Source organism: Bos indicus x Bos taurus, chromosome 2 (assembly GCF_003369695.1).
Source record: "Bos indicus x Bos taurus breed Angus x Brahman F1 hybrid chromosome 2, Bos_hybrid_MaternalHap_v2.0, whole genome shotgun sequence".
In the NCBI taxonomy this organism is placed as follows: Eukaryota; Metazoa; Chordata; class Mammalia; order Artiodactyla; family Bovidae; genus Bos; species Bos indicus x Bos taurus.
Window position 1 is genome coordinate 119,998,210 of NC_040077.1, and position 22,786 is coordinate 120,020,995.

The following is a 22,786-nucleotide window of genomic DNA, read 5'->3' on the forward strand; positions in this document are numbered from 1 at the left end:
GTTAACGCAAGGAGTTCATCCAACCCCACCTGCTCCGGGGGCCCCTGAGGAGGCCAAGGTGACAGTAGAGCAGCTTTATTGACCAGACTCAGCAGCAAGAACACAGTGAAGGTGGGGGGCCTGGACAGTGCAAACTGGTGGAGGCTCTGGCTCCCAAGAGCCCAGTCTGGGGACCTTAGAGTCTCTGCCCCACGCCCTCCTGGAGCCCAGCCTCAGCCCTGCTCTGGGTCTCTCCTGGAGTGGGAGACAGAGGGGCGGTGCAGAGTCCCAAAAGGGCTGGGGAGGCGAGGACGAGGTGAGGGGTTCCCGAGTGGACCAGAGCCGGGTCCATGCCTGCCCCGGCAGCTGGCGGGAGGCGGTTCGTGCAGGGAGGGAGGGGGGCGCAGGTGGGCGGCCAGGCTCACCATACAGAGCACTTGTGGGCAGGGTTCATGGGCGAGTCCTTGGGGCAATGGAAGGCCCGGCCAAATTCCTCGAACTGGGACACGCTGCCCAGCACCCTAGAGAGAGACCCACAGAGTGTGTGTCCCAGGGGCCACCAGACCCCAGCTGTCCTTTCTCACCCCACCACGTCCCCCCTGCCACACCCCCCACCCCACCGACACAAGGAGGGGATGAGCCCCAGGCAGCCAGGGGGCGGACCTGTAGTGCTCGGGTGCGTGCTTGTCGGTCAGCACCTGCAGGTAGATGGACTGCGACCGCCGCTTGATGCACCAGTTCTGGGGCCAGATGGGGGATGGAGGGGAGCAGCGGGGGCGTGAGGCCAGGAGTCCACGGACCAGCCTGTACAATCACTCCTTCTGCACACTAGGTCCTCATCCCCCATCACAACCCGGGGGAGGGGGGTGGGCATTGCCTCTGAGGAGTGGCCCAGAGGAGACAGGCTGGAAGCTGACCCCAACCCCACTGGCCCCCACCCGGCCCACCTGGGCAAAAGCGATGAAGAAGAGCTGGTTGTGCGTATACTTGAGCCGGTGCAGCGGGTGCTCAGGGCCGTGCTCACGCACCCACTTCTGATATGCCTGGGGGTGCAGAGCATGGAGCTGGGGTGCCCATGCGGGGCCATCTGGCACCCTCCACCTAGCCAGCCGGTCACCCACCCCAGCTCCACACACCGCCCACCAGGCTGAGCCCTCGGGTCCCTAACTTCTTCCCTCTCCAGAAGGCTAAGCCCAGGCAGGGGCCACCTCCTCCAGGCAGCTCTCTTTGCTTTCCCAGAAGTTGAGGGACTTAGGAGGCCCTCTGCCCAGCACAGTACCTTCCCCTCCAAGACCAAAAGGATGGGGTCAGGGGGGAAGGGTGACGAGGTCTCTAGCCCAGTCCTCAGGGTCCCCTAGCCCTCCCCGCAGGGGTGGAGGGCATGGCAGGGGGGCTCACATAATAGGCAAGCTTGAGGCCGCCCATGTCTGCAATGTTCTCTCCAAGCGTGTGCTTCCCATTCACCTGGCGAGAAGCAAAGAGGCTGGAGGCTGCCCAGGCCTTCTGGACTCCTTCAGGTCTGGCCTCCCTGGGCCCTGCCCTCTCCCCACCTTCCCTTTCCCAGAAACTCTGGGTAGGGCTCCCCCACCTTGTGCCCACGTGCGTGTGCGTCTGTGTGAACTCACGCACGCATCCAAGTCAATGTGCACCCGGACCCTGGCAGGTGTGTAGGGACTGGGGTCCCAGGTTTGTGCAGGGCCAGGAGTGTGCCAAGGGGCATGCACGTGCCTAGTCTGTGCTGACCAGGCCTGCCTGAGGGACCCCAGGGACATGAGGCGGGGGCCCTACCCGCTGGTTGTAGACGGTGAAGTTGTCGTAGAGGTGGACGATGCACTCGGCCTTGCGCAGGAAACGGCCGTAGGAGGCCTCAGTCCACCAGTGCAGCAGGCTGCCTGAGCGGTCATAGTGGCCTCCTGGGGGCAGGCGGGGCAGGCTGAGGCTCCCTGTCCATGTACCCGCCAGCCGGCAGGCACGGGGCAGCTGCGGGGCCTCAATTAGTCCTCACCACCCCGCCTCCCTCACCCCCCACCATTGCCTGTCCCCCACCTCCTCAGGCCGCCTGCAGGCCTCACCCCAGTCATCGTAGCCGTGGGTCAGCTCGTGCCCGATGATGGTGCCGATGCCCCCGTAGTTGAGAGACCTGGGCCGGGGCAGTAGCGTCAGGCCCCAACCTCGCCCGCCCTCTGAGAGCCCCACTGGGCTGCTGCCCCGGCGGTCTCAGGAAGCCCCGGCCAGGCCACGAGGTAGCCCAGGAGGGCCAGTGTCTCCACTGTCCCAGGACTCTCGTGCCTCAGCTTCCTTGTGGGGTATGTGAAAGGGGCCAGTGATACCTGAAAGCTCTTTGAGGAAATAACATCTAACAGATTTCGGCGGTCAAGGCGGTGGGTGGAAACAGGGGTGGAGGGTAACTGAGGCACCCCATATGGGATCTAGCCTTTTTCCTAGATCTTTTTTCTTTAATCTTTTCCCTAGATTGCTTCACTTTTGAAATGCCCAGAGAAGCCTCAACCCAAGTGAAAAAGGGACTCCGGACATTTAAAAGAATGAAAAAAAAAAACAAAAACAACCTACACCTTTTTGTAAATAACCAATGAAATGGGATTATGGGGACCCAGGGTTGCAACTGACTCCTGTGCCCAGCCTGAGCCTCGGGCAGTCTGAGCAGTTCCCTGCCCACCCTGCAGACAAGGCCATGGCCGGGACTCTGGCTCACACCAGGCCCCATACTCACTGTGGAAAGTCAGGGTCGTACAGTGTTGGCTGCAGGATTCCAGCCGGGAACACTGCAGAGAGGGCGTGGTCAGCAGGAGACCCGCCCCACCTCCAGGCCCTGCCCACCCTCACCACAAACCCCACCCCAACCCCGTCCCGACACGCCCCCTTACCCATCTGGTTCTTGTTGGGCAGATAGTAGGCATTGAGTGCCTGTGGGGGGAGCAGCCACCTGTGGAGGGAGGCTGGGGTCAGCTGGGGGAACCCACACTCCGTCCTCTACCACCCCCTACCTCCTAGCTTCTCCTCCTTAAAGAATGGCCTGATGTCCCAGCCTAATGCTATGTCCTGGGCCTCTCCCAGGCGGACCCCACACCCTACGCAGGCCCGGTCCCCCCTCCCCATGCCAGCATGTCTGTGAGGCAGTGTGCCCTCCTCCAGGCATTGTTTAGAAACACTGTCTCCATGGCACACCATGGCACCCCTGACCCCTGCTCCAGGCCAGGTACCCACGTGGACTTGTCCACCTCCTGCCGGATCTTCTTGACTGAGAGCTGGATGCTGAAGCGGATGCTGTTCAAAATGTTCTTGAAGTAGGTCTTCTCGTGGACCTCAAACTGCACAGGGGATGGGCAGCACTCAGCAGCAGGCCAGGAGGCAGGGCCAGACCAGCACCAGGCAGGTCCCATGCCCTCCCAGTGTCCATCAGCTGAGGGCTTTAGCTCCTTCCCTGCGGTGGTTGGTCTCCATGGGGGTCTTGGCCATAGGCCTGGAGAAGCGTGGCTGGTTAGGGCAGGGGCAGCGGGCAGGCCCACCTCATACTCCTTGTCCACGGCCTCGGGTTTCAGCAGGAAGTCCGGGTAGCCCACCATCACCATCATGTACTGAAGCTGCAAGCGAGAGGGTCAGGAGTGGGCCGGGGCCTCAGGAGATAGCCCCCTAACCCCCCAAGGGAGAAAGCTCCAGGGCCAGTGAAGGAGTGGGGCTCAAGGAAGCGGGAGAGGAGGCTGGGTGATGCCAACTCCACAGAGGCATCTTTGTCTCTTTTGTTATCCCAGCACTTGGCATAGAGTAGGTACTCAATGCGTGTTTATGGAACCAACATATGGGACTGGGATCCCATCTCACCTTGGCCCGTGCGGCCGCCTTGGTTTCAGCATCCATCCAGTCTAGCTCCTCCAGGCGCTGACCCAAGATATACTTGATGTCTTCTACCAGCTGCTGTACCTGCAGGGTCAGGGGTCAAGGATCAAGGAATCAATCCAGGAGGCCATAGCTCTGGGTCCCCAGCACCTGGAGCAAGGGGTACCCCCCTAATCATTCAGCACCACTTCCAAAGCCCAGAACTTGGTGCTCAGCACCAAGGGGAGACCTTGGAGGTAATAGATTCAGGCCCTGGACCCTGAAAGGAAACTCAGTCTGGAAGGGGCTAACTGCCCCAGCAAAGATCACGTACATTCCTAGGGCCATCCCACTGAGCATGGCAGAGCAGGCCGGGCAGGAGCTTGGTGGGGAGAGCGTCCTGCGGCTGACAAATCAGGTAGGCTTCCTGGGGGAGGAGGCCCAGTGAGGAGCACCCTGGAGGCTCAGAGAGGGCTCAGCCCTCCCTGAGCCTGGTGCCCCTCGCTGCAGGGGGGATGTGCGGGGCTCCCCGTGCTCCTCATGCTTGGACCACAGTCATGCAAAAGCTTCATCCCTGGCTCAGCATCCACTCCCCCACTCCCCAACTCCCCAAGGCCAGGCAGCCTGACCTTGGCCTTGCTGGCAGCCGAGAAGTGCTCATGTACAAACAGGGCACCGAGTGCCATGCCAAAGTGACGGTTGGCCTGGCCCAGGCAGACACGGGCCAGCTCCTGTGGCTTGTCGCTGCCCTCCATCTCCCGGGCCAGCTCGTGCAGTGCCTCTCGGAATGGCGGGGACAGGTGCTCGCTCAGGACCACCACCACACGCCACACCAGGTAGTTGTGCAGGATCCTGAGGGCCAGATGAAGCAACGGGGTGTCCCGACAGGCGCCCCCCCCACCCCCCAGCCCGGGGCAGGACCAAGCACCTGCACAGGACTGAGGGTCCTCCCAGGTCCTCCCAGCCCCAGTCAGGGAGAAGGGCTGGACCCACACACAGCAGATACACCTCAGGCCAGGGAGAAAGCGCTGGGTGCTCCCGGAGCACAGGCCAGCACCGTTTTCCACTTGCCGTGTGGTGGGAGTGTGGGCACTTGGGGTGACTGCCTATCTCAGAGCTGGCCTCGAGGGGCCTCGGCTCCTTCCTGAGATGGGGCAGAGCCCAGGGAGGTTTTCCTCCCTGTGGCCCTGGGGGAGCAGAGTAACTGCCACAGCAGTTTTAACTTCAGGCTCACTCGAGTCTTGCCATCCCCACATGAGAAAACTGCAGCCCGGGAAACTCCCGGCCCTGCCCAGGGTCCCACACAGTAGCGGGGACAGCCAGGTCTGAACCCAGGGATCGGGACTCCTTTTCCAGTGCTCCTCACCTGCCTCCCCAATGCGGATACTGGACAGAAATGGAGGCAGGGATTCCAAGCTCTCCAAGCAGATAGCTCTGGGATGCAGGGGAGGGACCTGGGGGAGGGGGGCAGGTGGGTGACTGGCAGCCCTACCTGCGGGGGGTGGAGCGGATGAGCTGGGACACCTGCTGCATGTAGTCTGTGGCCAGGAGCACCACCTCCTCGTCCTCCGAGAAGTCCTCCTGGAAGATCTGGTCCAGCAGCCACTTCCACCGCAGCTGGGGGGGCCACGGATGGGGACGGTGGGACCAGGTGTGTCAGGGACCACAGAAGACAGAGAGGGGGCCAGGGAGAGGCGACCAGAGGTCACAGGAGTCCATGGCCACGGAAGGCCTCGGGGAGGGGACAGCCCAGGGGTCCCAAGATCAGCACCTCCCCACCACGCCGCAGGGCTGGGTGGCACTCACGTGGGGGGTGATCTTCTGCAGTTGCCCTAGGGTCACCTTGTTGTACACAGAGCTAACGTCTCGCCGGAGGTCATCATACTCGGACACTGTGATCTGGGGATGAAGGGCAGGGTTGACCCAGCCCCGCCCGAGACTTCCCGCCCCCATCAGGAAGCCGGTGCCTGCTCACGTTGGCCAGCCGCTGCTCCAGCTGCAGGATCTCCCGGGCCTTCTGCTCCACTGCCTCAGCACCCAGGAGGCTGAGCAGGCGCTCCATGAACACCCGGTACGCTGCTAGGATCTGCACCAGGAAGGGGCAGGGCAAGGATGCAGGCGGTGCTAGGTCCTGATCCATGCCTCCCGGAGCCCCAGGGCTTCCCCAGAACTCCATCCCATGCTCCCACACCTTTTCACTCTCCTCGTCCTGAGCTAAGTACAAGGTCCTTTCTGGCAGGGTGAGCCCGTCCTGGTCAATCTGGGGAGAGATGGGGGTCAGACATCAACACTCCGGATTCCTGCAAACAGACTGAATCCCCTTCCAAAAGGCAAACGGAGGACTTGCCAGGCAACCACTGTCACAAGCCCCCGGAGCATAAAGACGACAGCCCCCGCCTCAATCCAGAGCAGCTGATCTAAGCCTCCAGGACTGACTGGCCTAGACTGGGGACTGAATGGGTATGGCTCCCCGGCCCCCACCCTCCCTACCCCTCGACCAGGTCCCCGCCACCCGTCCCTGTCTTTCCTCTTGAAATCCTTTCCTTTCCCCACCTTTGAGGGGCACTCTAGCTCGCACTGACAGCTGACCCCTGCCCGCCCCCCCCCCCACCCCCCATACCCCCCATCCCCACCCCCCGCCACCAGGCATTCCAGCCAGCCTCAGCCCGACAGGCCTGTCACCACAGCCCATCAGCACACCCCTCCCAGAGCTCTCACCGCCTGCCAGAGGGCTGGGAAATTGCGGCTCCCGCGGCTCCGCTAAACACCGCAATTACTCGAGGGAAATTACTTGCGCCCTCCTCCCGCGCTCTGCCGGTGTGCGCTCCCCTCCATTCCCCTAACCTCCCTCTTCCGCACCGGTGTCCCGGGCGCACAGGGCGCGCGGGGCAGGCGTGCCAGGCCGAGGCACTCCTAGTTCCTAGCCGCCTGTGGGGGTGCCCGTGGCGGGGGGTTGGGGGGGGGGTGGTGGCTCACTCACGCGGATGACGTAGCGCGAGGAGTTCCTGTCATCCAGGCTGACGGTGAGCGAGAAGAGCGCGGCGGCGCTGTACACGCCCTGCGCCTTGTACAGCAGCCGGTTGAGGTCCCAGCGAGCCGCCGCCCCCGGGCGCTCCGCCGCGCCGCCCAGGTCCCAGCCCCCGCAGTCCTCGATGACCTCGAGCATGGGCCGCGGGCCGAGCCGTTCGATTTCCCGCATGTCCAGGCAAGAGCGGAAGAAAGCGCGCACCTTGCGCTGGGCCGCGCCCCCTGGCCCGCCCCTGGGCCTCGCCAGCAAGCGCCGCAGGCGCTCCTCGTTCTGCTCGCCGATGGCCGCGATGGTGCCGTAGGTGAGCTTGTCGTCCGGGATGGCGTGGCGCCGCAGCCAGCCGCCGCACGCGAAGGAGTAGAAGTCCTGGCACGGGTCTATGCTGGCGTCCAGGTTGGCGGCCAAGAAACGCGCGGCGCGCGCGAAGGCCTTCCGCTCCGGGCAGCCCTCGGAGCAGGCGGCGCCCCCCGCCGCCCCCGGACCCAGGTACTTGAGAGCCAGCATGGCGGCCAGGATGGCACAAAGGCCCGCGGCGAACACCAGCCCCGACAGCAGGCACACCTCGCGCCGGTTCCAGCGCGGCAGCCCGGCTCGGGCCCCGGTGGCGCTGCGCCCCGCACCCAGCGGGAAGCCAGGGGGCAGCGACGTTCCCCGTGCGCCTCCCCCACCGCACCGGCTCACGTACTTCACCTCCTGGAACTCGTCGTAATGTGCTGTCATCGAATACGGGGCCTCCATGGCTCCGCTGCCGCCGCCGCGCAGCCCTGGGCGGTCTCTGCTACAGCAGGCTGCACCGGGCCGCCAGGCTCCCAGCGGGCCTCTGCATGGCCCCTGGGCCGCAGCTGCAGGAAAGGCAGACAGGTTCAGAAAGGCACTGGGGCCCGACGGGACCCACGAGCCCAAAGAGAAAGAGCACAGGCCTAGGTCCAAAGGCTGGAGGCCACCCGGAGTCCCCAACAGCGAGTGGGTCTGGGGCCTGGCCTCCCTGCGCCACTCGGGGTTGGAGGGAGGGAGAAGGCTCCGAGCGGCCACCAGCCACTGTAGGCACTGTCCGTCCATTACCGTCCCCTGTCCCCGCACACACGGGCCCGCCGCAGGCTGGGGAGGACCCCTGTAATAAAGCGCCGGGCACCGGGCTTGGCACATAGTAGGCCGTCAATGAAAGGCTGTTTCTCTTCTCTTCATTGCTTGCCCCGGACCTGCTACAGCCAAGGCCAGATGGGGGGAGGGGGGAAGCGGAGGCCGGGGAAAGGAGGTGTGGTCAGTGCGGCGTCTATGCGGGCCCTGAAGCCGACTTCAGCTTTCCGCACTGGAACCAGACGCTCAAGAAGGCGCCTCGAGAACCAAACTTTGTCCTCGCGGATGTCCGCAGAGCCATCCCCGGCCCCGTCCTCTCTATTCAATGGCCAGAACCCTCACCAGTCCCTTTGCCAAGCCCCCGCGCCGGCGCGCCGTCCCGCCCTGGATCATGGAGAAAGCCCCGACGGCCCTGAAGGACCCGGAACCGGTTCCGTCCCGCGTCCTCGCCCCCCGGCCCCTCCCGGCTTCAACAGGTTCTCCCCGGAACCCAAACTTGGACGAAGTTTCATCCCCGGCGCAGAGCGAGCTGGTCCGGTGCGCCCCGAGCCCTTGGTGCGCAGCCTCCCGAGCCCTTGATGCGCAGCCTCCCGCGTCGCGCCCGGCAGTCCGCGGAGCCCGAACCCCGAGCCCGCGAGTTGCCGCCGCCGCCGGAGCCGGAGCCGCAAGGACGCAGACAAAGCCTGGAGGCTCGGCGCGGTGGCGGAGGTGGCTGACGTTGGCCGCGGCGGCGGCGGGCTCGAGTGCCACTTACCCGGCAGGTGCGCGCTCGGGCGGCGCGGAAACCGCGCAGATGGAGCCCGAGCCGGAGCCGGAGCCCGGGCGGAGCGGGGCGGGCAGCCGCTCTCTCCGTGCGCCCGCCGCCTCCTCTGCTGCCGCGCCGCGCTGCGCCGCCCGCCGGCCCCGAGGGAGGGGGCGCGCCGGCGGCTCCACCCTCCTCCGCGCGCCCCCCGCACCCCCTCCTTCTTCCTGCCTGCATCCCGGCTACCTGTCAGCTCGGTGGCAGCTCGGGGGCGGGGAAGGCGGCTGCGGGAACAATCTCCCAAGGGTCTGGCACCGACTCTGGGCTCGGGAATTCTAGTCCCGAGAGGAATGAGGGTCCCAGGTCCCCTCCGATTCGACGCCCCCCCCCCCTCCCCCCCACGCAGGGATGCCTGCCAGCCCGTCTGAAAGAGGCTCAAGCTAAAGCTGATGAGACGATGAGCCAGCCCAGCCCAGCCCACAGGACTGGAGCACCGTCCAGGGAGGACTCACGGATAGGCTGTGGGGCGCGCTGAAATAGTGCCGGTACCGCCTGGACCAGAGTGCTTTCAATCAGGGGTTTCCCAGTCCTCTCCTTCAGCTCCTGTCCATGCCCAGGCCCACCTCCCAGCTCTCTCCACCGCCCCCCCCAACACCACCTCCCCACCCCCGCCGAGGGCGCCTGGGTGTTGGTTGGCAGTGATGGGGGAAGGGTTCTGGAGACTGCTACAAGAAGGGGCCACAGGGCCAGACTCAGCACTTCCCTCAAAACTTGGCTGGCCGTGGTACCCGCTGGAAGCCCCTGGCCCATGGGGGAGAAAACGACTGGAAAGTTATGAAAGAACCCACCCTGCAGGAGCCAGCTCCGGGAGCCTGCGGGCTCTGCCTCAAACAGGCCCTTGGACCTCAGGACCCTGGCATTTGGATAGGTGGGAGACAGATCAGCATGGGGGACTATGAATTTATCCACCCACTTCTTCTGGTTCCATTTGCGTTTGTTGTTTGTAGGGTTTTGGCTGTGCTGCATGGCATATGGGATCTTAGTTCCTGGAGACTGTACCTGTCTCCTGCACAGTGGGAGCATGGAATCTTAACCACTGGACCAGGAGGGAAGTCCCTCAACTTGCTTTTTCAATGTGGGACCTCCCTGCCACGACTCCCAGCCCCTGGACACGGCCTGCTGCTGCCAGACCTCACTCCACACTGTGCCGGCAGGGCCTGGTCCCTGCAGGACACACAGAACTCAGGGCTTGCTTCTCGTGTGAATGATACCATTTCCGGAGTCTCTGCTTTCTCTGCCCTGAGCTGTCCACCCACTCTGCTTCCACGGTCCCTAGCAGGGCACCCCACAAAGCACCAGTGCTGCCAGGCCTGAGGGTTCCAGCTTGCAGGACTCACCTAAATGGAGTTAGAGACTGCCGGAGACTGCCATGGGGCCCCATCTAAGATAAACCACGGTAAGGCGGGGACTAAAGGACCCACTGTCCAGTCCCCTCCCTGGGGCTGCTCATCAGTCAGGCCCTAAGGGGCCACCTCTGCCCACACCCTGCCTGTCCCTTGTCTGTCTCTGTGTCCACCTCTGCGTTACCCCTCTGGATACTCTCTGCCTCCATCTCTGGCCATTTCACAGTCCTCCTTTGACCCGTGAGTTAGTTCTTCCTGGGTTCAATTAATTCCACCTAGGGAAGGTGGAGTTATGTAAAATGTGGTGATTCCTTACAGGGGGAGGGGAGGGCAGGACCATGGTAAAGTGTCTCTTTGTGCTTTTAATCTGCATTTTTCCCTCAACATTTTGTCTCCAGGAGGATAATTTTCCAGCCTTTTCAGGCCCTGATTGGTATCATTTCTCCAGCAATGACAGCTTTTATTTTCCCTGAAATGAATGCCGTGAAATTTCCAAGAAATATAAAAATGGATATTGTCTCAGGGAGCTGACTCTCTTCCGACAGAAAGGCACAAAGGCAAACATGCTTCCCCAGGGACTCTGCTGTTCCAGCCACTGGGGGGTGGGCGACCCAGGCCCTCCGCTCCTCCTCCATCCCCCCTCCCTCCCAGGTCAGCCATAGGACCTCCCTCACAGCCAGCCCTCATGCACATGCTCAGCTGCCATTGATCCGTTCATCTGCCTCCCAACTGCCCTGGCCCAGCCACCCTGTCTTCCTGGCTCCATCTCCTCTCTCTGTACAGCACCTCACCCCCACCCCCAGCCCAGAGGCTCCCCCAGGCCTGAGCGCAGCCACCAGGGCCCATGGGGACTGAGTGGGGGCTGGGCCCAGGACCCTTCAGTCCTAGACCCCCTGCACTGCCCACCAATAAAGAGTGACCAGCCCTGCCTCCCAGGCACTTCTGTCCTCCTCAGGAAGCAAAGCTGAGTGGAGGTGAGTGGAGGGCGGTAGGTATCTGGCCTCCAGCTCCCTCACTTTCCTTTTGAGGCTCCCAGTGTCCAGTGTCCCTTCTTGTTGTCAAAATGACTCCCTGACTGAGAAGCAGGAGGATGACAGGACAGAGCCAAGCCCAGAGGAGGCAGCTGGATGCCCATTTTGGGGGGTGGGTGGGCAGCAAGGGAGCTGGTTAGAGACGGAAAGGGGGGCAGCGCTAGGGGCAGAGGTAGGGGGACCCTCTGCCTCTCTCCTTCCCAGATGGCAGCCACGCACCCCCCCACGCTGGGCAGGACATCCCCAGGTCTGGATGCTAGGGGAGGGGTGCAACCCCTTGTGTGCCCACACTGAGGACTCAGGTCTGTTCAGCTTCCACCAAGTCAGGTGCTAAGTGCTTGACTTCACAGGAGGGCTGCTGACCTGAAGCCAGCCTGGCCCCACCTGGAGCCTATGGTGATCAGACCCATTTCTATACCCATCTGGCTTGTATGTATGGGGACAGCCTGTGCCTCTGTTTTTGCCTGCTGCTCAAACCTGAACCCCGCAGCCCTGCCTCTGCTCTGGGAGATGCCCCCTGACTCCACCCCACCCCACCAGTCCACTTGCCCCACCAAGAGTGCTGCAGGATCTGTCTCACCATGGAAAACGTCTCCCCCAACCAGCTTCCTGTCCTCCCAGCCTCCCAGGGCTCATCCCATCTATTATTCACAGCACAGAATGGATTTTTAATTTGAGAAATGAAATGACTCTCCCAAGTGGCCCGGGTGGCGGGGAGGGGGCGGGGAAAGGACGGAGCTGCTGGGCGGCCATCACTGTATTGGCTCAGACTCCTGTTGGAAAGCTGGATGCCCGCAGCAGCCCTTGGGGGACCCCAAGGGGCCCTGTACCCCACCACCCAGCCTGTGCCTTCATTCTTCCTTCTCTGTTGCTAGCACCTGTCAGTCCTGCCTGAGCTCCCAGTGAGGTCCCCTCCTGATCAGGCAAAGCGCTAGGGAACTTGTTCTCCATTTGCTTTCAGATTCCTGGGCCTGAAAGGGTGGCCCTGGGGCTACCTGCTCTGGTCCCTCTCCTCCCCAGCTTCCTGGCCCTCACTGAGCTGGGCTCCAGAGTCTCCCCAGTGCTGACCTCCAGCTGAGCTCCTCCGCTAGGTTCCAACACGCTGCTGTGCCCACCCTAACCTGGATAGTTGTCCCAGTTTCCCCACTGGCCTCCAGCTCCCAGTGCCTCTCCTCACCCCCAGGAGAGAACTCGCACCTAAGTGGCCCCAGGGCAGTGACCTCTCCCCATCCTTCTCTCCTCTTCTCCTCTGTCTCCCTACCCGCTGCCTCTCTTCCCCCAGTAAGGAAGGGGAAGTAGGTCACTCTGGTCTGTCATTTCCCAGATCTCTGTTGGGAGACTCTCGCTCACCTCAGAGCCTTAGCACTTGCTGTTCCGGCTGCTGGAACAGCCCTCTCCCAGCACCTCTTCTATTGGCCAGTTGCCACTCATCCTTCTTGGGATGCCGGCTTCTCTTCTCTGGTCCTGGGCCACCTCCGTGGCTGGGGGCTTGCCCTCCCTGGACACCCACCACACCACCTGCATCTTAGCCAGTTGTGCAGTCCAGAGTCCAGAACAGATGACATGTTTGATAGTCATGGAAAGTTCTCACATGGCTGTGGTCAGCACATGGAGCAGCCTATGTGAAGCATCTCCTAGGGCCAGCTTCACACTGGGGGCAGCGCCCTCACCTACAAACCTGCCCAGACTTTCAGCCCTCACACACATCTCTCCTTGACTCTGGGGCCCATCAGATGACAGAGGGGGCATTCCTCCCCTCTCCTGTCCTCCCTGTGGTAGGCTTTCATCCCCATTGGGCATATTCTTCTCTGGTGTCACCTGCCAACCTCTAGAACAGCTTTTTATCTCTTATAAGAAAAACATACAAAAAAATTTTTTTTCATCTGTGCCATGCGGCATGTGGGATCTTATTCCCTGACCAGGGATTGAACTTGTGCCCCTCTGCAGTGAAAACATCCAGTTTTAACTACTGGATCACCAGGAATGTCTCCAATACATTCTTGCTTTCAAAGACTTAAACTGTGAAGCATATTGGGATCTTCCCTGGTAGCTCAGCTGGTAAATAATCCACCTGCAGTGCAGGGAACCCCAGGTCAATTCCTGGGTCGAGAAGATCTGCTAGAGAAGGGATAGGTTACCCACTACAATGTACTTGGGCTTCCCTGGTGGCTCAGATGGTAAAGAATTCACTTATGATGCAGGAGACCTGGGTTCGATCCCTGGCTTGGGAAGATCCCCTGGAGAGGGGAATGGCAACCCCCTCCAGTATTCTTGCCTGGAGAATCCCCTGGACAGAAGAGCCTGGCGGGCTAAAGTCCACGGGGTTGCAAAGAGTACAACATAACTTAGCTACTAAATAAAAACAACTTGGGACTCATTAAGAGAAAAATCTCCTGTAGTCCTCACCCACCATCTAACAACATTGCCACCCTCTGCCCGAGTGCCTCGTCCCCAGCCCTCCTGTCCTCCTTTAGGTCCATTTCAAGCTTCCCACACCCCGTTAGTCCCCAGGGTCAAGCAGGTCTCCATCCGAGTGAGGTTGCCTGAGTGCCTCTCCTTGCAAGACAGAGGTGACCCTCGTGGCCACCATGGAGCCCAGTGCAAGGCCTGAGCTGAGTGGACCAGGCAGCTGCTCAGATCTGGACCAGCCCCTTCACAGCTGTGGTGGAGCCCCCACAGTAACATGTGTGGGGCAGCTCCTGTGCACATGCTCTGTCCAAGCTCTGACAGTCAGGCCCCTTGTTTGACGGACAGGCCACAACAGGTGGCTCAGCTCCTGCTGCCAGATACAAGGCCCCAGAGGCAGGGGGTAAGGAACAGGGAGGTGGACCCTGGAGCCTGGGACACATATTCCTGGCAGGATCACCACAACCCATTGCCTGTGCTGGCCAGGAAGGGGGCTCGGGCTGGGCTAAGCCCAGAGAAGCCAGCATGCCCTTAAGGGCCTGTTCCTTGTCTCATGGGGTCACTGGGCTCAGGTCCCCTCCCCCAGCACCCTCTCATCTTTTCAAGTGACTGGAGCTGAAGGGGATCGTTAGCTAATTAAAGCGAAGGCCACTAACTGTCCCTTGTAGGAGAGAAAGCAGGGCTGCAGAGGGGAGGGAACAGCAGGACTCAGAGGGACTCCAGGGGGCTGGGCCCAAGGCCTGGCCCTGGGTAGGGCCCCCCTCTAAGCTGTGTCTTTTGGAGGGAGTTGTCCTTGATGAGGAGCTTTGGGACAGAGAGTAAGACTCCAGAATCAGAGCTCCTATCCAACACCTATGCTCACCATGAATATCCATGCCCATCTCTACCTAAGGCCTTCCCAGCCCAGGCTGTGGGGTGATGCATGGCCAGGGGCTCCCTGAGACATCCTCCGGATGCAGTGATAGGTCATATTTGAGGATGGGCAGCAGGATGCCAGGAGCCCCAGCCCTAGGCATGCCCACAAGCAGGAACCCTGGCTGCCAAGGGTCTGCCTCCCCTCCACCCCTTACAGCCCAAGGCAGGGGCTCTGTCCCCACAGAGGTACCAGCAGTGGGCACACACCCACAGATCCCAAGTAGCAGCCACACCTGGGGCCTCCCTCAGCCTGGCACCAAGCTCCCTCCTAGTGGGATGTCCCAGGGCCTTCTGCCCGAACTGCCAGTGTGGGTTCTTGGTTTTCTATTACCAGATAACAAATCACCACAAACGTAGCAACGTAAAACAGCACAAGTTTATTGTCCCCGTTTCTGCAGGTCAGAAGTCCAGGCGCAGCATGGCTGGATTCTCTGCTCAGGGCCTCAGAAGGCCGAGGTCCAGGTCTGCTACGGCCGGGGTCTCCTCTGGGGCCCGGGCTCCTCTCCCAGCTCAGGGGTTGTGGCTGAACTCTGTTCCTTCAGCTGGAGAATCAAAGTGCCCCTCCTTTGCTGATCATCAACCAGGGGCTGCTCTCAGCGGTATCCCATGCCTTGTGGCCCCTCCAACTCCAGAGTCATCAGTGGAAAAGTCTCCCCAACACTGAATTCTTCTCCTGCATTGCATCTGTCTTCCTCTCAGACACCAGCCCGAGAAACTGCTGTAATTAGGTCTGATGATCTCCGTATCTTAAGGTCAACTGATTTGGAATCTTAATTACATCTGCAACATCCCTTCATAATAGTACCTGGATTTATGTTTGGTTGAAAAGCAGAGAGAAGTGCGTGTGTACACCAGGGTTCAGGGATCTTGAGGGGCCTCTTAGAATTGTGCCTATCATAGGAGATATGAGCAAAAGAGCCAAGTTCGTGTAAGAATAAGAGAGGCTGACTCCCAGGCCAGGTCCTGGGCTTAAGCGCCAAGTTATCTCCTTTAATCTTCAGAATTCTCGGAGTGCGTGCTATGTGTATCACCGAAGAAATGGCAACCCACTCCAGTAATCTTGCCTGGGAAATCCCATGGACAGAGGAGCCTGCTGGGCTACAGTCCATGGGGTCACAAAGAGTCGGACATGATTCAGTGACTGTGCACACACATTCTGTAGAGGCAGCAGCTGAGGCCCTGAGAGATGAAGTGACTGTCACAAAGTCACGTGGCTGGTGAGTGACCAGGTTGGAATACTAGGTTAACACAAAGCCCTTACTGTGTGTTCTGGAGGAAGTTGTACAACCTCTCTGGGCCTCTGTGAAAGAAGAGAAATGCGGCCCATTTTCCATGGAGAAGTAGGCCAGACCTCAGGGCCCACATAGCCAGGGGCAGGTGGGCTCGGGCCTGCTCTATCCTCATCCCAGTGGGCGTGAAAGTGTGAGTCATTCAGTGGTGTCTGACTCTTTGCAACCCCATGGACCATAGCCCGCCAGGCTCCTCTGCCCATGTGATTCTCTAGGCAAGAATACTGGAGTGGGTTGCCAGTCCCTTCTCCAGGGGATCTTCTCAGGCTAGGGATCGAACCTGGGTCTCCCACATTGCGGGCAGATTCTTTACCATCTGAGCCAGGGGTCTCTGAATAGCACCTGTGGCTCCCAGTGAGGTGGGGTGGGACTGGGGTCCCTGATGTCAGCAGTTCAACTGCAGCCATTCTGGCTTCTGCCATCCAGTGACGTGTGTTCCTCGGCACTGAGACTGGGGGGCTGATGGTTACTGAGGACCCGACACAGCCTCAGGAACCCCAGGGTTAAAGGCCACTGTCCACAAGCAGCGGGGCCCCTCAGAGAACAGAATAGGGGCTTTCAGACCTTTGCGCAGGAATGAGCACCGTGTTTCGGTGGGGTGTGAGGTGGGACTGGTCCTTTCCCACCTCTAGGCTCTGGCTTTCCCATCTCAGCTGGGCACGCTGCAGCTCTGGAGGAGAAGGGGACCACAGAGGCGACAGTGGCTGCCTGCTCCCCCTCCCCATGAGAAAGACTGTCAGTCAGCCCCATCTCAGGCCCCCACACCATCAGCCTCCTCCCACCTCCCGCCCCCCGCCCCCACCCCCATGCTTGAGCGGCCTCCCTCGTAATGGGACTTAATCATAACATGCATTAGCTAGGGCCTGCTGCCTGCAATTACCGCTTCAATCAGCCACCCACCACCGGCCGCCCCCAGACTCAGGCCACCTGTGGGAACACCCCGCCCTGCCCTCCCTGGCCCCCTCCCTAAATGCAGCAAAGGTGCCCCAGGCTCTGCCGATGGACGATGGACGGAGAAGTGACCCCTGGCAGCGGGGGCCAGGGGGGCAGGGGCGGCCGGCGGACAGAGGACAGAGAGCTACGGCTTAGGGTCACAGGCAATTATTTTAAAAGCCTGTTGGAAGCAGTGCTGCTTTCCCAGCGCGGCAGGCTCATCCTGAGGGTTGCACTGCCCCAGGTTGCTGACACGCTTGCATGCACACACGGGTGTCCACACGTGCTAGACACACATGCACACGGGTGTGGACCAGGGCACATGCAGTGGGTGCATGTCCCTGGGGGGACCCACAAGGACCCCAGAGAGGTGGGTGGGTGCTGGCTGCCTCCAAGGTTTGGAGACATCCCTGTTCAGCCCTCAGCACAGACCACCTCCTGCCCTTTGCCACGCATGCCCCAGCCCTGAGGTTCAGGGGTCTGGGCTGAAATGGAGGGCATCCTGTTTCATCCAGCCCCAGAGCTTGGGTGGGGGCTGGAGAAAAAGGGGGGAAAGAGGACCTGGCAGGGGGAGGGAGTGGGGGAGGGGACTGCTGTTGTGCTGTGATTCTCTCTAATTGCTGTTTTGCTGAGAGGTAATTAAAATCCCTTTTTATTTCACACGTCAGAGCCCTCACCAGCCTGTGGAGAGGGCACAGGGGGAGGCTGGGAGGTGGGGGCAAACAAGGGCTGGCCGCCTGGCACAGGAAGGCAACGGGAGGTAGGGCGGCCAGGAAGGGAAAGGGGAGGTAGGGCGTCTGAGCCCAGATTGCCAACCCAGCCCGCCTGCCAGGAGGCCCAGCGGCTGGAGACGCCCCCCACCCCCACCGCCCGGCCCCAGGCCCAGCCCACGAGTACCCAGGGTCCGGCCCTGGCCAGGATCTGTGCAGCCCAGCAGAGCCAACAAAAGCCACATCTCCTGAGTGCCTCCTAGATGCCAGGCATTTTGCTGAGCTCCTAACTCATAGGATTATTACAAAAATAACTCTTATCAAGTAGATACCATATTAGCCCGTGTGTCAGGACAGTGACAAAGCTGAGACTCAGAGATTAAGAATCTGCAAAGACCCCCTGGCTCATCAGTGGTGGAAAAGAATTGGAAGTGGTCTGATACCAAACTCAGAAGCACTATGTCAACCTGACCCTCCAAGCCATGTAACTGTCCGCTCCTACAGAGCCTGCCAGAGTTCCACTGCCCTACCCCGACCCTCCTCAGAGCTCAGAGGGAAGAACCGTAACCTTGGGCCTTAGCCCTGTCCAAGGCCCATGCACAGTGCCATGCCTGCCACTCTGGACACCATGGTCACCTGCTGACAAGTCCCTTGGAGCAGGAGAACCAGGGCTTGCCTGCCCATCGGGACTGGCAGACATTCCGCAGAGGCCTAGGCCAAGAGGCTATGGTCAGATGAGAGCCCAAACTGATGCCCAGTCAGTGTCAGGCTGGAAAGAAGCAAAGCCCCTCCCTTCTCCTAGGCTGGCTGGGGGAGGTGGGCTAATAACATCTGGGCCACACTGAGTGGGGCAGGTGGAAGGTCACTGATCAGCACCTGTTTCATACTCCCTTTCTCTCCGTCTGTTCTCTCCTTCTTGTGAGCCAGAAATTGCATCACCCTATCCTTTTCATCATCCCCCTCTCTGCCACCATCAGCACCTCTATCACCATCCATTATCAGCAGCAGCAGCATCACCATTACCTTCTCTATCATCATCACCATTTCCTCCAAATTCACCATCATCTTCATTTCCACTCAAATCATCATCGCTGAGATCATCACCATCACAGCTATGAGCATCATCACCATCTTCTCTATTGCCACCATAATTTTTGCCAAATTCACCATTAGTATCTCCACTCATCTCACACGCTAGTAAAGTAATGCTCAAAATTCTCCAAGCCAGGCTTTAGCAATATGTGAACCGTGATGTTCAAGCTGGTTTTAGAAAAGGCAGAGGAACCAGAGATCAAATTGCCAACATCCGCTGGATCATAGAAAAAGCAAGAGAGTTCCAGAAAAGCATCTATTTCTGCTTTATTGACTATGCCAAAGCCTTTGACTGTGTGGATCACAATAAACTGTGGAAAATTCTTCAAGAGATGGGAATACCAGACCACCTGACCTGCCTCTTGAGAAATTTGTATGCAGGTCTGGAAGCAACAGTTAGAACTCGACATGGAACAATAGACTGGTTCCAAATAGGAAAAGGAGTTCGTCAAGGCTGTATATTGTCACCCTGTTTATTTAACTTATATGCAGAGTACATCATGAGAAATGCTGGACTGGAAGAAACACAAGCTGGAATCAAGATTGCTGGGAGAAATATCAATAACCTCAGATATGCAGATGACACCACCCTTACGGCAGAAAGTGAAGAGGAACTAAAAAGCCTCTTGATGAAAGTCAAAATGGAGAGTGAAAAAGTTGGCTTAAAGCTCAACATTCAGAAAACGAAGATCATGGCATCTGGTCCCACCACTTCATGGGAAATAGATGGGGAAACAGTGGAAACAGTGTCAGACTTTATTTTTCTGGGCTCCAAAATCACTACAGATGGTGACTGCAGCCATGAAATTAAAAGACGCTTACTCCTTGGAAGGAAAGTTATGACCAACCTAGATAGCATATTAAAAAGCAGAGACATTACTTTGCCAACAAAGGTTCATCTAGTCAAGGCTATGGTTTTTCCTGTGGTCATGTATGGATGTGAGAGTTGGACTGTGAAGAAGGCTGAGCGCCGAAGAATTGATGCTTTTGAACTGTGGTGTTGGAGAAGACTCTTGAGAGTCCCTTGGACTGCAAGGAGATCCAACCAGTCCATTCTGAAGGAGATCAGCCCTGGGATTTCTTTGGAAGGAATGATGGTAAAGCTGAAACTCCAGTACTTTGGCCACCTCATGCGAAGAGTTGACTCATTGGAAAAGACTCTGATGCTGGGAGGGACTGGGGGCAAGAGGAGAAGGGGACGACAGAGGATGACATGGCTGGATGGCATCACTGACTCGATGGACGTGAGTCTGAGTGAACTCCAGGAGTTGGTTATGGACAGGGAGGCCTGGCGTGCTGCGATTCATGGGGTCGCAAAGAGTCGGACATGACTGAGCGACTGATCTGATCTGATCTCCACCCACCCTCATTGCCATCACCACCATCATCATGACAATTATGACCATCATCACCATTACTTTCTCAATTATCGTCATCAATTCCATCAAAATCACCACCACCACCATTGCCATCAGTGATTGCCATCACTGTACCAGGAACTGTTCTAATAATGGTTCTTGTTGTTCAGTTGCTAAGTCACGTCAGACTGTGCAACCCCATGGACTGCAGCATGCCAGATTTCCCTGTCCTTTACTATCTCCCAGAGTTTGCTCAAACTCATGTCCATTAAGTCACTGATGCCATCCAACCATCTAATCCTCTGCTATCCCTTTCTCCTCTTGCTCTCAATCTTTCTCAGCATTAGGGTCTTTTCCAATGAGTCGGCTCTTTGCATCAGGTGGCCAAAGTATTAGAGCTTCAGCTTCAGCACCAGTCCCACTGAATATTCAGTGTTGATTTCCTTTAGGATTGACTGGTTTGATCTTCTCACAGTCCAATAATACGGACACTTTATCATATTGAATCCTCATAATACCCAAGAAGTAGGTGCCAGTATTATTCCTCCACTTCACATTAGAGAAGCCAAGGCTTATAAGGAAGGAGCTTCCCAAAGTCCCAAAGCTAGCAAGTAGCAGAGGAAGAGCTTGAACTAAAAACGGCCCAATAATAAAGCCAAAGTCATAACCAATATACATCACCACCTCTTAGTCAAGGAGCCTAGGGAATCAAGCCAGAGGACAAGGGGAAAAGGCTGTGGGGAGAGAGCCACCTGGTCTACCCAGGAGTTAGCAATCAGAGGCCTGCCCTCCCCCTGGCCCAGCTTTCCAAGAACCTAGCAGCCACCAGCTATCCCATCGCCCTGCTGGGCCTTGGCAGTCCTGTCCAAGCCTCCCTGTGGCTGACCTTTGCCAGGGCTGGAGGAGGAAAATGATCTAAAGGAGTCAATGACTTGAGAAACTGGATTCTAATCTTGTCTCCAGCCAGACAGAGGCTAGAGTGCTCCATCTCCCTCAGTATCCCCTCATGTTCTGGACCACAACTCTGGGAGCTCATTTATCTCTCGCACGTGGTGGCCAAGTCGGGGGTGAACAGTCGGACCTGGAGTGCGCAAGGCGGTGGCTGCACAGGGGGGCAGGGCACGCAGCAGCTCAGCAGCGCCCTTGGTGATATCTCAGGACACGGGACTAGATGGTAGCCAGGAGAGAAGGCTGCTCCCAAGCCTCCCAGCCTTTTTCTTTTTGGCCCGGAGAATGGACCTCACTGTATTGGGCATTCGGGAGGGCAAGAAGACAGTCAAATCCTCAGGGGACAGCTGGTACCTGCTGCCTTGCCTGAGGTCTGATGGCAGTGGGAAGGCTGGGGGCTGCAGAAGAAGGAACCATTTGCAGTCGATTCAGCCTCTCAAGGGCAGGCATGGTGACACAGAGCTTGGGGACACTAGCATCTGTGTGTCAGCAGATCAAGAGAGGATGGGAATAGCAGAGATGGCCGAGTAGCACAGAGGTTGCCAGGGTCTCCCCGGGGCCTGCAGGTCTGAGGGAGCTGCAGGCAGCAGCCAGGCCGGGCACAGGGAAGGGTCTTACCCATCACGTGTCCCCGGACCACAGTGCTGTTACTCGGAGGTACTTAATATTTATAGAATAAAAGAGTGAATGAAAACAATTTCAGGATTAAAGCTGTCCTTGAACAGGACATGACACCCGGTGAGGTAGCTTTCCATTGCTGAAGCAAAAGGATTAAACGTCTCAGGCTCTGGAGTCAGATGAATATGGATTAATCACCATTTCCTAGCTGTGGACACATCACTTGGCCTCTTTAAGCCTCCGTTTCCTCATCCAAACACAGGGACAATAATGTCTGAGATCATGCCCAGGTGGTCCTCCCTGGAGCATCTCCAGCAGGGAAGGCTGGAGCCCTCAGTCTCCCTCCAGCGTCCTCCTCTGGGCACCCAGGACTCCTCCCACACCCCATTTGTCTCCACTGAGGAGCAGCTGGGTGTGGCTGATCCCAACAAGGTAAACTCTGGGTCTGTCACCTGCCCCAGTGCAGTGAAACCCCACGATGGGCAGGGCCAGGAAACAGGGCAGAAACTTCAGGAGCCAGGCTCCTGGTGGATTTGGGGGTCACCAGGACACCTGGGAGGCCAGCAGTCCCAGACCAGGGTGTAAGTCCTCTCCCTGACATGCACAGAGCTACCTTACTTGAGAACTTCTTGTCTCCGAGCCTCAGTTTCCTCATCTGCAACATGGGAATAATTACAGGGTCAAAGTCTCAAGGCTGTTGCTGGGATTATATGAAGTGATGCTATGAAGGCCCCCAGCAGACTGTCTGGCATAGAGTGGGGCCCCAGCCACACACACACACACACACACACACACACACACTGGCAGCTGCCCATTCCCTGGGCCTTGCTAGATGGCTGGGGAGACCTGGAGTCCCACCCTATCCCCTGCTCCCTGCACACCCCACCCCTCCTCGCACATTTGTGGCAGGGATGCACACCGTTCTCCCCTTCTGTCCATGCTCTCCGCCGGCTAATGGGCCAATTTTTTAGCATTACAGAGATTTGGCCAATTTGGCTGCCCTGACAGAAAGGCGCAGAGAACAGTTGCCTGGGGGTGGGGTGGGGTGTGGAAGCAAGGGTGAGAGGAGGCGAGGAGGAGAAGGGTGGAGGGCTGCACCACCTCTGAGGCTGCTTCAGGCCCCTCTAAGTCCAGGCATGGAGGGAGTGGAGTCGGTGGGGAGATTACAGAGATAATTAGCCCCACTTATGCACCCCCTCCCTGTGCACAGGCCCTATGCTGAGCACTTTGCATATATTTTCTCTTCTAATCCTCCAATAACCCTCTGAGGCCAGTTCTATTATTTGCTCCATCCTCCCCGGTGTGGGACTCCGGCACAGAAGGCTCAGAGCTGGCCCAAGGTCACAGAGCCAGGAAGTGATGGAGCTGAGGCTGAAAGCCAGGTCTTTAAAACATTCCTGAGCTCAGTTTCTAACTAAAGGCT

The 22,786-nt window shown here is 58.9% G+C and overlaps 1 protein-coding gene across 3 annotated transcripts; it reads right to left on the reverse strand.

Annotated features, from left to right (window-relative positions):
* Positions 1-59: 59 nt before the first annotated feature.
* ECEL1 (endothelin converting enzyme like 1) lies at positions 60-8,774 on the reverse strand. Of its 3 annotated transcripts, XM_027516435.1 has the most exons (19): positions 8,673-8,774; positions 6,794-7,683; positions 6,005-6,073; positions 5,789-5,899; positions 5,620-5,712; positions 5,306-5,430; positions 4,443-4,665; positions 4,148-4,240; positions 3,820-3,918; positions 3,507-3,581; positions 3,205-3,308; positions 2,865-2,923; positions 2,711-2,762; positions 2,052-2,119; positions 1,768-1,892; positions 1,378-1,443; positions 927-1,022; positions 643-719; positions 60-500 (listed from the first exon to the last, which is right to left on the reverse strand). In XM_027516435.1, the coding sequence occupies exons 2-19, from the start codon at positions 7,577-7,579 to the stop codon at positions 401-403; spliced, it is 2,421 nt and encodes an 806-aa protein (XP_027372236.1). In that variant the 5' UTR covers positions 7,580-7,683; positions 8,673-8,774; the 3' UTR covers positions 60-400. The 3 variants fall into 3 exon arrangements, with proteins under 3 accessions (XP_027372236.1, XP_027372218.1, XP_027372227.1); XM_027516417.1 differs by lacking the exon at positions 8,673-8,774 and having other exon boundaries at positions 6,794-7,953; XM_027516426.1 differs by lacking the exons at positions 4,148-4,240; positions 8,673-8,774 and having other exon boundaries at positions 401-500; positions 6,794-7,949.
* Between the last annotated feature and the right edge of the window lie 14,012 nt (positions 8,775-22,786).

Bases quoted from the DNA above. Each gene is read 5' to 3' on its own strand.
- ECEL1 (XM_027516417.1), bottom strand. From the start codon at position 7,900: ATGGACGGACAGTGCCTACAGTGGCTGGTGGCCGCTCGGAGCCTTCTC. The intron at 4,241-4,442 runs GTCAGGCTGCCT...CTCCTCCCCCAG, and splicing joins CGGCTGCCAGCAAGGCCAAG to GAAGCCTACCTGATTTGTCA. The intron at 720-926 runs GTGGGCCGGGTG...ATCTGGCCCCAG, and splicing joins TCTTCATCGCTTTTGCCCAG to AACTGGTGCATCAAGCGGCG.